The sequence below is a fragment of the Bidens hawaiensis genome, unplaced genomic scaffold, assembly GCF_021521415.1.
Source record: "Bidens hawaiensis isolate Kalapana, Puna unplaced genomic scaffold, B.hawaiensis_p1.1 tig00011438_1, whole genome shotgun sequence".
Taxonomy (NCBI): Eukaryota; Viridiplantae; Streptophyta; class Magnoliopsida; order Asterales; family Asteraceae; genus Bidens; species Bidens hawaiensis.
In genome coordinates, this window is record NW_027491891.1 from 611,435 (window position 1) to 624,502 (window position 13,068).

Consider the following 13,068-nt stretch of genomic DNA (forward strand, 5'->3'; position numbering starts at 1 on the left):
GTGTTTTATCCGTACCCGAATAAGAAAACCCGAACCGAAGATGCCCGAGACTCAAATAACCCTATCCGAATTCACCCGAACCGATTAAACTCCTAACCCGAAACCGAGATAAAATATTCGGGTCGGTATTTGGGTTTAAATACCCTTATTCGGGTTGACCCGAATAACCCGAAGTATGATACATCGATGTATGTATCCTGATTTTTATAGGGTAGTTTAGCGGTGAAGTAACATAGTGACCATATGTATTCTTGTTCAGCTGTTTTCAATACTCCAATTAATATTTGAATCTATCACATTGGATCCCAATATATTAATTACCGTAAAACATGTTGAGAATGTATCTTCAATTCAAAAACTTAAATAGTATAGTATTTAAACCAATATGTATTGGGCATGTTTCTTCAATCTACACAAGTATTGATCCACATGCTACAACACTCCATCTCGTCTAATGCATGCTTGTATGATAATTTTCAGGTTTTGCTAAATATTATAATTCATTATTGAATATGATTGTATAACGGCTTAGAATATGTTTTTTTTATATTGTTAAAGGTGGATAATTTTTTTTAATTTGTTAAACCCGAAACCCGACCCGAATTAACCCGAAACCCGAACAAACCGAACTTATTTGGGTCGGTTCTTGGGTCATATTGTTTTGAGCTCAAACCCGAACAACCCGACCCGAACAAACCGAAACCCGAATAAATAACCCGAAGAACACCCCTATCTTAGTGTATAGTGTCTATCAACTCAAGTCAAGATGTCAGATTTGAGGCTTAACATGTTTTATGAGTTGATCATGATCCTATATTATTGCTTTCTCAACTCACATACTCAAACCTTGCAACTACTATCGGCTCGGAAAATGTTAAATAAAGTATTTTGTTGAAGTCATATAATAAAACAGTGCCGGGTTCTTAAGATCGTTAACATTTGTTAGGCTGAATGGGCGAAATAGTTTGGGCCCTAAATAAAAGGTTTTTTTTTATTGTATTTAAACAATTAAAATTTTAAATGGACTTATTAGATTATAAATACATATTTACAGGGTTAAATTTTTAAAGCTAGCTGTGTAATAAAGATATACTAGGTTAGGTACTCGTGTACTACACGGGTTGAACATTTAAATTTTTATAATTCATAGCTCTATAATAAAATAATAACAAATAAAGTCATGTATTAAGTTAAACTAAAAACATATTAAATTACAGTTATAATTCACAAACGTTGTGTATACATTACAGGCAAGAAATTGAGAATCCGAAAATTATAGGCGATATATTGAGGAATGAGGGGGGAATGTTGACCCTTTCATTATAAGCAGTAATCATGACATGCTTTATAATATCATAATTTTGACCCGTTAATTAAAAAGTGGTCATCTTGACCTTTTCATTAAAATATAATAAACCGTCTGTTAAAAGCGACAATTTTGACCCGTTTATTAAATTTATAATTTTGACATGTTTACTAAAAGTAGTAGTTTTTTTTAATCATTTACCAATGCAAAAACTTTGTACTTCCGTGTTACCCGAATAACCAAGATATAAGAATAAAAAATGACTGGGTCCAAAAAGATAAAATTTGTTTATATTAAGAACACAAATGAGCGAACAATTAAGCCTCCAATCATGGATACAATAGAGTCGACACATGTATTTAACCTTTTATGCATTCATTTATAAAACTGAATAATAAAGTTTCTAGTACAACTTACTTTCTTTGAGTAGAGCATGGTAGTTGATCTCTTATTAAGGCCATGTGTAGTGGAGGGGCTATAATTGGGAGCGAATTGTGCCACGTGGCGCCCAGTTAGTAAGGGATGTGAATTTGTTTTTGAGGTGTAATGGTATATGGGCTACAAGTTTGGCCCACAGTATCTTTTTTTATTATTTTCTTTTTATAACTAAACTAATTAAATAAAAACCAATTTATTTAAATAATTTTTTCTTATTAAAATTAAAAAGAAATACAAAAAAAATACATAACTAAAAATATAAAAAAACATATAGCTCGGTTGGCGTACATGTTTAGGTTCGGGTCGGGAAATTGAAACGGATAGCTCGGTTGGTTTAGGTTCATCGGGTTCCATTGTAAGTTCACGTTCGGTTGGTTTTGCGAACCATGATGTTGACCGAAAGGAGGAAATGGGTGGTTCAATTGGTTCGGGTTGTTTCTAGGATTCATTTTGCATATACATATATATACACACACAACATATATACATATACATACACATATACATATATATATATATATATATATCACACACACAACATATATACATATACATATACATATACACACACAACACACACACACACATATATATATATATATCACACACACACAACATATATACATATACATATATATACAATAGTAATATAATAATAATAATAATAATATTCTTCATCTTCTCTGGGCGATAAAAGAACTCCGCCCCCGCCCCAAATCGCCTGGGGGCGGTGTTCTAGCCCCTTCGCGCCCCAAAATCGCCTGAACCGGCGCCCAGTACACACTGCCTAATAATGCCATGAGTAGGCTTGTGCTTAAAATGGTTTATTTCCTTACTTCCATATTAATAAACTTACTGTCACACCCGGCCCTGAACGGCGGAAACAGCCGGGCGCGCGCGAGTGGGGATTGATAATTAAGCACGGGCCATTGCAAACATTCAAAGTAAGATTTTCATTGCGCATGAAATGTTTAATACAAATACATTACATTGTTTAAAAATTACATAAAAACATCCAAGTATAAAAACTGTTGAAGATTTCCACGCCATATCCCCTTGCGCGGCGGGAACAACCACGCGCATCGAAGGGATAGAACTAAAATCTTCCAAAAAGCTAGTTTTAGATGTTCAGCGTGAGGTGCTCTAAGTGTGACTCCATGCGCTACCTAGTTATCTCCTGAAAGACACGTAAAACATTTGAATCAGTATAAACTGAGTGAGTTCACAAGTTTTAGTAACTTGATAAATCGTATCGCGTCATAGTCTTGATAAAAATCATATTGAAACACATTTCTGATTTCATGTCTAAACATATGCTTGATAAACCGTATGAAAACATAGATCTGACAACATATTTCTGATAGAACCGTTCCGCGGGTTACGCGCGAACGTTTCTGGAAAACGTGCTCGTCCATGCAAAGTGGCGCTGCCACTACGAGCTAAAATAATGTAATACCGTCCCGCGGGTTACGCGTGGACATTTCTGAAAAACCGTGCTCGTCTATGCAAAGAGGCGTTGCCCCTACGAGCTAATCAATAATACCGTCCCGCGGGTTACGCGCGGACGTTGTGCCGGAAAACAAGGCGCTCGTCCATGCAAAGAGGTGCGACCCCTACGAGCGGGCTCAATCCCATAGTACTGCTCCATTCTAGGCACTCGTCCATGCAAAGAGGTGCGACCCCTACGAGTGGGTGGATCAAACCAGCAGTCCCTACCCTTCGAGTTCCAATGGTAAAGTGATCACTTACTCGAATCGCACTCTCATCGAAAAACCATAGGTAACCGTTTGCATTGCTCGTAAATATACCATAATGAAACATTATTTAAACACATAATTGCTTGCATTGCTTGTAAGAGTATCATGATAAAACATAATTTAAGTACGTGTCCCTCGCCCCGAAAACAGTTTAAAAATAGTGAAAATAGGGGCTGTGAGACTCACATGTGGTTCTTGTTAAGGGATTAATCGAGATTCGGGTTTTCTTGGTGTTGGCCTCGGAATTGAAGGTCTAGAATACGATTAAATAACAAGTATATATATTAAGATCAAGAAATAGGAGAATATAAGGGTTGGAACGTAGATCTCAGGGTTATAATCTCGGCTTACCTAGTAACAGGATCGGAAATGAAAACAACGGATGCTTGGGAGATGATTAGTGCAAGTTTGCAGTTCTGAAGAGAGAAGTTTGAAGTGTGTTTGAGTGATAATTTGGGTTACATATTTATAGGCAAGATTTAGGGAACACAATCCCTTGCTTTAGGGGATTGTAATCTTTTCATATCTAGGTGTAATGATGATAAAGTATGGAAATTATTATTATTTATTTAAAAGTGGAGGAGTGGATAAAAGATTCTGATTTGATTTGGACAGGGCATGCAGGTCTGTGGTTGGTGGGAGTAGGGTGGCTGACGGTTGACTTTTCATGTTACAGTGTGCTTTTTCAGGTGCTTTTGTCAGTGTACAGTTTAAAAAGTAGAAATCTCTGAAACACGCAACTGTTTCCTTTTTGGGCGGGAATAATCCCTTATATCCGGAGATTAGGCTAAGTGTTCTGCGCGTATAGCTTTGTGCGCATAGCTTTCTGTGTGAAGGACATTCCTTTGCTGTGGGTAGGTACGTAACCTTCTCGTAGTCAGGGACATTGAGTTTCATTTGTAGATTCTCCAGGTGGTCTTGGTATTTCAACATAGTGATCAGTTATGTTGAAGTCAATTCCATCTTGGAGCTTCAGACAAACTAACTCTCAATGTTCCCGCCATGCGGGGAGGTTAGTTCCCCTTCCGCACGCGCATAAACGATTTGGGATGCACCCGCCTTAGCATCATGCGGGACGGTCAACCCATTAGACAACATAAAGTTAAGTTACATGAAAACATAAAGCCAAAACATTCGCGCATGGCGCATATAACATATGCCCACGCTGGTTCTTACATCGCGTGCTCGCGCAGGGCGCACATAACGTGCCCGCGCTGACTCTAACATAGCGCGCTCGCGCAGGGCGCACATAACACATGCCCGCGCTGATTCTAACATAGCGCGCTCGCGCTGATTCTAACATAGCGCGCTCGCGCAGGGCGCACATAACACATGCCCGCGCTGATTCTAACATAGCGCGCTCGCGCAGGGCGCACATAACACATGCCCGCGCTGATTCTAATATAGCGCGCATAATATTCACAATCACCTAATTATTAGGTTGATTACTTAGTTTATAGAGTTGGGAAATTACCGGGTGTCACACTTACCCTGATTTCAAAAACTTCATAACATAGGAGTCACAACAGCCAACACAATTTTTAGTGTCAAATTATATATATAACTTAGTATATCAGCAACACAAAGTTTATAAAAGAGAAAAAGATGGATAAAAACGTATTAAGACAAACCAAACCGTTTGATACGAATCAAAGAAAAAAAGACACATATGATATGGAGTCCCCTTAGCTCCTACTATCACAGCTCTTAGAATATCCATTCTCTTGTTGTAAACCCCAACCAAAAATAAAATTGTAGCAACAAAATCAAATCAACCTACAAGTAAAAAAAATAAATAAACTACACAACTTTTGTAGGAATAGGTAAATCGATTGGATGTAAGAATCGTCTACCAGTGGCATTAACAATGATTGAATTGATTTGAGTCGTTAGTGGTATTGTATAGTGTTATTGTATGAAGTATGAACTACCCACATCAATCGGCTCAAAATTTCAAAATTTTCAAAGTTCAAATTAAATATAAATAAAAAAACATAAATAAATAATAAAAAGAGAAAGATCAGATACCCTTGTCAAGCTATGAGGGTTTATCTTCAACATTGGCTTCTCCAAAGTTGAAGTTGCATAGTTAATCGTTAATGGGCATGCAAAGAACCGGCGACATGTTATGTACATTTAAAGTTTTTAACCATACAAACTATCAATGTAGATAACAAAACTGTAAAAAGATGAAAAATCTAATATCATTTATGTAGAGCTTGGAAGGAGACATAAGAAATCACTCCACTTGTTAACACATTTGAAATACAAACGAATTATTACTTAATTAGTCCACAATCTTACCAAGTAGATTCTAATTGTGAAGGAGGAAAGGAGCAGGAGTGGTCGATGAAAGGTTGCCGAACTTGTTTCTTGATCTTTAGTTACATCAGACTCTGTAAACAAACAAACACAAAAAAGATTCATAATAAAATATATTCTAACTGCTCTCACACAAAAAAAAAACATATTTCTTCCTATGAATCGTTTTTAAATACTTATTGATGACTAAGCAAGTAAATATCAGTTAAGAAGCAAATTACCTCTAATTTGGCCTTAGCTTTACCGTCAAATGTTTTACCAAGAATCTCATAGCTCTTCTCTACTTCAATTACTCCCATCTTCAAGATAAAGGTCAAGTAGTATGAACTAATTTAGTAGGAACACATAATGTACCTGTAAAAAACTGCATACGAAATGCAATATGTGTGTGTATACTACTTTATGACATCTTTCTAATCACCACAGAACCCATATTATTCTGAAAACACAAATAAAAACACAAAAATTAATTACTAAACCAATAATAAACACATCATTTAGAAACATTTCATATTACAGTTTATATATAATGAAGCAGATTCAGGCAAACAAAGAATCTAATTTAGCAAAGCCCCAAAATATGCAGATCATTGTAAGTCAAAACTGAGCTCTATAATGGACCTTATGATGCTAAACTTAATTTTTTATGATGTTCCAAACAAATTAGCAAGGAAATTGTTGTTAATTTGTCATCAGCAATTATCAAATATAATTCAACTTTTTAATTTAACCAGATCATCCAAAAGTCACACTAAAATAAAACAAAATAATAATAATAATTATACACTAAAATAGAAATTGAAGTACCTTGTTCTTAGCAGAATTAACCGACGATACAACAGAACCATTTCCCTTCGTTTACGTTTACATAACTACTGAGATTGCGAGGCTCAATTCCAATTTCCTTCAAAAGGTCCTACTCTTTATCTGGACTTATAGTCTAACATCGCAATCAGCCTCTTAAGAATCAGGATGTTGATGAACCACTAATTTTGAAAAAGAATATGAATTATTAATCACCCGTGCCCGTGGAGAGTAATAATAAACCTAAATATGCTTTAAGTGGGAAAATAAAAATATAGGTGACTGTACTGTAGATGTATCAGCTGTCTAATATTTGATTAGATTAGATTAGATAGAAATAGACCAAAGACTAACATTGGCTTAGAGCATTCACATCTAAACCATCAAAATTTGTGAGTGGAGTTTTTATAACTCATGAAGTGGTTTAAAGTGTTGTGAGTGAATGAGAGAAAAAATATAATGGTTTTTTTGTATATATTTGAAAAACTATTATAAAGATATAAAAAGATATTATTTAACTGAAAAAGATAAATAGAGAGAAAATTTAGTGTTTTTAAATGTAATTTTGGAATTACGTTCAAATATATATTGATAAAGTCATTACACGTTTTCCAATGCAAGATTTCAAGCATGATCATTTGCCCATGTCATACGAAGGTTCTCCTTCAATCTCAGTGTCTGGAAACAAGTGAAGGAAAGAAAAAGATAAAAAAAAAAGAGTTTTGTGTGCTTATGCATATCCCCACGAGTGGCGAAGAATTTGTGGCAAAACTGAAGAAGGGGCGGTGCTTGCCATCAACACCGCTACCATATCATCATAAAGAGCGACGATGCGGTGTTAATAAGGACACCCGTAGTGGGCAGTAAATTCAGGCGACAATGGTCGATGAAGGGCGAGAACACCGCCCCCCCTGGCGATTTTGGGGGCGATAGGGAGGGGGGGGGAAGGTTATTGTCGCCTGCTTGTTTTGTATATATATTAATATTATATATGTTTGTGAGTGTGATATATATATACATATATGTATATGTATAAATGGGAGAGATATTTTGAAAACTTAATAAGTTGTAAGAACTTTAAAAATTCAATTTTAAACCACGCATTTAATTAAATGAGCTAAGAATATGTGGCTGATATTAAATTTGATTAAAAAATGAATCAGAAGAGAGAATAAAGATTTTTTGTTGATTACACGAGTTTAAACTTTAGTTACACATGTATAAAAAGTCGATCGGTGTGTAAACAATTACGGTGATTTTTTGTACATTACTTACACTTACATATTACACATGTGTAAAAAAAATTCAAAAAAAAAGTTTTTACGTTGAGTTTTTTCGAGTTCTTAAAACTCAAAGCGGTTCTCAAAAGAAATCAATCCTATATGTGTATATATATATATATATATATATATATATATATTGGGTTACAACACCAATACACCCTTAAAGCAAAAACCCATCATTTGCTGATTGGATGCCACATGACGCAAAACACCTCATTTTGTAGCCCTTCCGGTACACATAGCCTAATACCATATAACTTTATTCCATCTTCTAAAAAATAAGTATCATCACCAAAAAAAGTCAAATATGATATAAACGCTTTAGCCTTTTATAAAAATTACCTTTATTTACAGAGTTTTTAAATGTTACCACTTTGCTAATGAAATTTACTTTTTAATATCACAACAAACACCATTGATCAGTAAACATTAATCACAATCCATCTTGTGCTCATAAAACTAGAAGTGTATTCAATTACATAAAAAAAGTTTACATCATATAAAGAGTGTTCTACAATTTCAGCAACCATGTTTACACCTCATTTGCTACCTCACTCACCACCCTTCCCTTCTTCGGTTCGCCAAACAAGAAATCAAGATTATAAAACACAGGCACCATCGTCATAGAGCACAGAAACACGAGCAACGGCCCGAATATCCAGAGTGTAAACAATTACGGTGATTTTTTGTACATTACTTACACTTACGTATTACACATGTGTAAAAAAAATTCAAAAAAAAAGTTTTTACGTTGAGTTTTTTCGAGTTCTTAAAACTCAAAGCGGTTCTCAAAAGAAATCAATCCTATATGTGTATATATATATATATATATATATATATATATTGGGTTACAACACCAATACACCCTTAAAGCAAAAACCCATCATTTGCTGATTGGATGCCACATGACGCAAAACACCTCATTTTGTAGCCCTTCCAGTACACATAGCCTAATACCATATAACTTTATTCCATCTTCTAAAAAATAAGTATCATCACCAAAAAAAGTCAAATATGATATAAACGCTTTAGCCTTTTATAAAAATTACCTTTATTTACAGAGTTTTTAAATGTTACCACTTTGCTAATGAAATTTACTTTTTAATATCACAACAAACACCATTGATCAGTAAACATTAATCACAATCCATCTTGTGCTCATAAAACTAGAAGTGTATTCAATTACATAAAAAAAGTTTACATCATATAAAGAGTGTTCTACAATTTCAGCAACCATGTTTACACCTCATTTGCTACCTCACTCACCACCCTTCCCTTCTTCGGTTCGCCAAACAAGAAATCAAGATTATAAAACACAGGCACCATCGTCATAGAGCACAGAAACACGAGCAACGGCCCGAATATCCAGAGTGTAAACAATTACGGTGATTTTTTGTACATTACTTACACTTACGTATTACACATGTGTAAAAAAAATTCAAAAAAAAAGTTTTTACGTTGAGTTTTTTCGAGTTCTTAAAACTCAAAGCGGTTCTCAAAAGAAATCAATCCTATATGTGTATATATATATATATATATATATATATATATTGGGTTACAACACCAATACACCCTTAAAGCAAAAACCCATCATTTGCTGATTGGATGCCACATGACGCAAAACACCTCATTTTGTAGCCCTTCCAGTACACATAGCCTAATACCATATAACTTTATTCCATCTTCTAAAAAATAAGTATCATCACCAAAAAAAGTCAAATATGATATAAACGCTTTAGCCTTTTATAAAAATTACCTTTATTTACAGAGTTTTTAAATGTTACCACTTTGCTAATGAAATTTACTTTTTAATATCACAACAAACACCATTGATCAGTAAACATTAATCACAATCCATCTTGTGCTCATAAAACTAGAAGTGTATTCAATTACATAAAAAAAGTTTACATCATATAAAGAGTGTTCTACAATTTCAGCAACCATGTTTACACCTCATTTGCTACCTCACTCACCACCCTTCCCTTCTTCGGTTCGCCAAACAAGAAATCAAGATTATAAAACACAGGCACCATCGTCATAGAGCACAGAAACACGAGCAACGGCCCGAATATCCAGAGCACAACCGGAAGCGCCAAATAAAAAAGGCGGTTTCCTATCGCGTTAAGTGAAAAACTCTTCTCTAAAAGCTCGGATACATACGTAGTAGTCACTATTGTAGAATCTTGTGGGCAGTTGATTAAGTAGTTCACTTGGCTTATGAATCTAATTGACAGAGAATGGCACATAAAAGAAAAGAGGAATATAACAAGGAGTGTCACATACTTTAACGCCACCATGAATTCTCCATGCGCCCCGTATATAGCGTCGTTAAGCGGTTTTTTAACACTATAAGTACTGCTGATAACTGCTGCTAAACCAGAACACAAAAGCATTGATGTGGTGGCCATTAAGGTTGATCCCATGATTGTATTTCTAAATGTCTGAACGGCTAAGATGTTTTTCTTGTCATTATCCTGCCAAAAGATAGTAAAAAAGTAGTTTAAGGGGTGATGTTTAATATACATGAATATTGCTCCATACGCTATTTGAATCTAAACTGGCAACGTAGACAACACGATTGAATTAGTAAGTGGTCTACGATTCTGTTAAGATGTTCATAATTTAAAAGTTTTCTAGACAATTCGCTACCCCTACAAGAGAAGGAGTTCGTTAGGGTGACAAACAAGCTCCATAGAGTTTTTCATCAAACTTAACGCGAACTCTATAGAGTTCGCTTGTATACGTAGCGAGCTTCTTGATGGTAAATCTGCAAAAATTCATAAATTGACATGTTTGTCTTTTCAGAAAAGATAAACACAATTTGTTGTGGTATATCTTTTTAACAGGACATAAACCGCCTTTTCACACCCTCAAAATCCCACTTGAAGTTGCCACCCTGAACCTGATACCTTTATGGATTCCTGCACGGATATGCACTCAAACGTGTCTACCCACTCCACTAAACATGTTTACAAATTAATTAATCATATTTATATTAATTAATATGTTTCTTATTTCATGTGTTTGATTTTTTAGAACGGCAAATTAACACCATGAAACACGAACTCTCAACCTCATGAAAAAAAAACACCACTAGATAACCTTGGTGTATCATCGAATGAATATATATCAAAGGTGTCAAATTAAAGCTGTTCAGAAATTACAATAATCATCACAATCACAATCATACTGTTGTTAATTAATATGTGTGTTTTAAAAGCAAACCAGCCATGAAAGTCTAGAGTGGTTACTCACCTTCATAATAGTTGATACCCATAGCCGACGTCCATGGGCATTGGTACCGATAACAGTTGAAAGTGGTTGAGTCCGGACCTTATGCCATAACCAAAGGTGATAGCTGATAGATATCACAAACGATAAGGGTACTAGAATTAGATCAAGATAATATTTCTTGAACTCCATCTTTCTAGCTCCTTACGAATCTTAACCTCTTTTTTAAGAATGTTTTCTAGCTTATGGTGTCGCTAGCTGCTAGTTATGTGATATATGCTGGTGTGGGTGTGTATTTATAATAGAGGGTGGTGAGGTATATGCATGCCTGTAGTACTAGTTGATTATTTGGAATAGTATCTAAAAACGTTTTACGTAATATTTTGTACTATATTAACTTTAATTAGTTTAGCCAATTTTTCTATGAAAAGAGGCTTTAATTATAAGACTACTAGTTTGAGGCCCGTGTATTACATGGGTAATTCTTGAAAATACAATATTTAATAAATAATCAGTATACAAGAAACAATAAACAGTAAACACTATTAATATAGTCGTACAATAGTATTTAATGCAATTTTATAGTAAAAGATAATTACAAATATCAAATGTTTGAAAAAAAAAAGTAAATATCAAATTAACAGATTTGAAGCATAAATCTTAAGAATTATAACTATTATTTTACTATTATAAATTTGTTAAAAAGTGTGAGGCTTAATGTAGGAGTGATAAGTAGTAAAACTTTGTAATATTTTATTAGAGACTATAGATATAGATTTTATAAATGGAGTTGTGGGTATTTCAAACTATCCAAAGTAATAATATCTAATTACATATTTCTAGCAATTTTTTTTTCTTTTAGCAATTGATAAGAATATTATAGAACAACAATCACAATTATGATTTCCAACTTTTAGTCTTAGAATTTGAAAGTCTTCTAAAATTCTTTGTATTAATATGTATATATATACACGTATAAAGCAAAGATAAAATGTATGATTTGATTCGAACTTTAAATCGGAAATTGAAAATTCGTATTCTATTCAAAATACGACAACTGAGCTTGAATTAAATCGAAATTTTGAAAACCAAATTCGAACAACCTAGAAGTCGAATTTGATTCGAATATTAAGTTTTTGATGCGCGATTCGAATACTGCATCTACTATAATATCGATACATGAATGTATAATGAAGAAATCATCTTGTCAAATAAATAGCTTTCTCAAGTTTTATGTTGTTATTATTATTACTATTATCATTATTGGAAATGAAGAAATTAACTTTTTTTTTTATTTTTTTTTATTTTGGTTTACTCAAGTAAAATATTCTGTTAACTAGGTATTTTCTCAAGTGCAAAGTCTACATATTAAAGAAAAGGTTTTTTTTACAGTAGAATTAGATTTAACTAAAATAAAATGTATTTTTGTATTATTTTTTTAAATAGTGTTAGTGTATAATACATTTTTTTCATCTATAAGAAAGGTTACGTATTAATAACTTTCACCCCATTTCAAAAGCTTGTAAGAAAAAGGGGGAAGAATAGGGTGGGAGGAGGATCCAACCTGCGATCTTTAATTTCCCATGGAAGCTAAGCTGGTTTATGACTTGTAAATGTATTTCGAAAGAACAATACCACACATCAAAAGAAAATTAAGGGAGTGGGTTAGTGGGTGAAAGGGGTTAAACCCGTGACCTCTTAGATAATGCTCCACACGTACTTCTAAACAAGAGGTACCAACATACAATCAGCAGCATTATCTGTATTTGAAGAAACACGGATCCACTCCTCGAGTATGGGTCCTGGATCTAGTGAGTTCACAGGGCACAATATAATAACTACTACCACGATATGAGTAAAGCTCCCTAAAGTCCAGTGACCGGAACCTGCAAAACAAACACCGTGAGTCTCGTTACAGGAAGGACAA

General features: G+C 34.1%; 1 protein-coding gene across 1 annotated transcript; it reads right to left on the bottom strand.

The window, feature by feature from the left end:
* Window positions 1-9,843: 9,843 nt before the first annotated feature.
* Window positions 9,844-11,389, bottom strand: LOC143537954 (uncharacterized). Its single transcript, XM_077031609.1, has 2 exons — window positions 11,166-11,389; window positions 9,844-10,384 (listed from the first exon to the last, which is right to left on the bottom strand). The coding sequence occupies exons 1-2, from the start codon at window positions 11,331-11,333 to the stop codon at window positions 9,857-9,859; spliced, it is 696 nt and encodes a 231-aa protein (XP_076887724.1). The 5' UTR covers window positions 11,334-11,389; the 3' UTR covers window positions 9,844-9,856.
* Between the last annotated feature and the right edge of the window lie 1,679 nt (window positions 11,390-13,068).

Excerpts from the sequence above, each read along its gene's own strand:
- LOC143537954 (XM_077031609.1), bottom strand. The coding sequence starts at position 11,333 with ATGGAGTTCAAGAAATATTATCTTGATCTAATTCTAGTACCCTTATCG. Across the intron at positions 10,385-11,165 it reads GGGTATCAACTATTATGAAG|GATAATGACAAGAAAAACAT; the intron begins GTGAGTAACCAC and ends ATCTTTTGGCAG.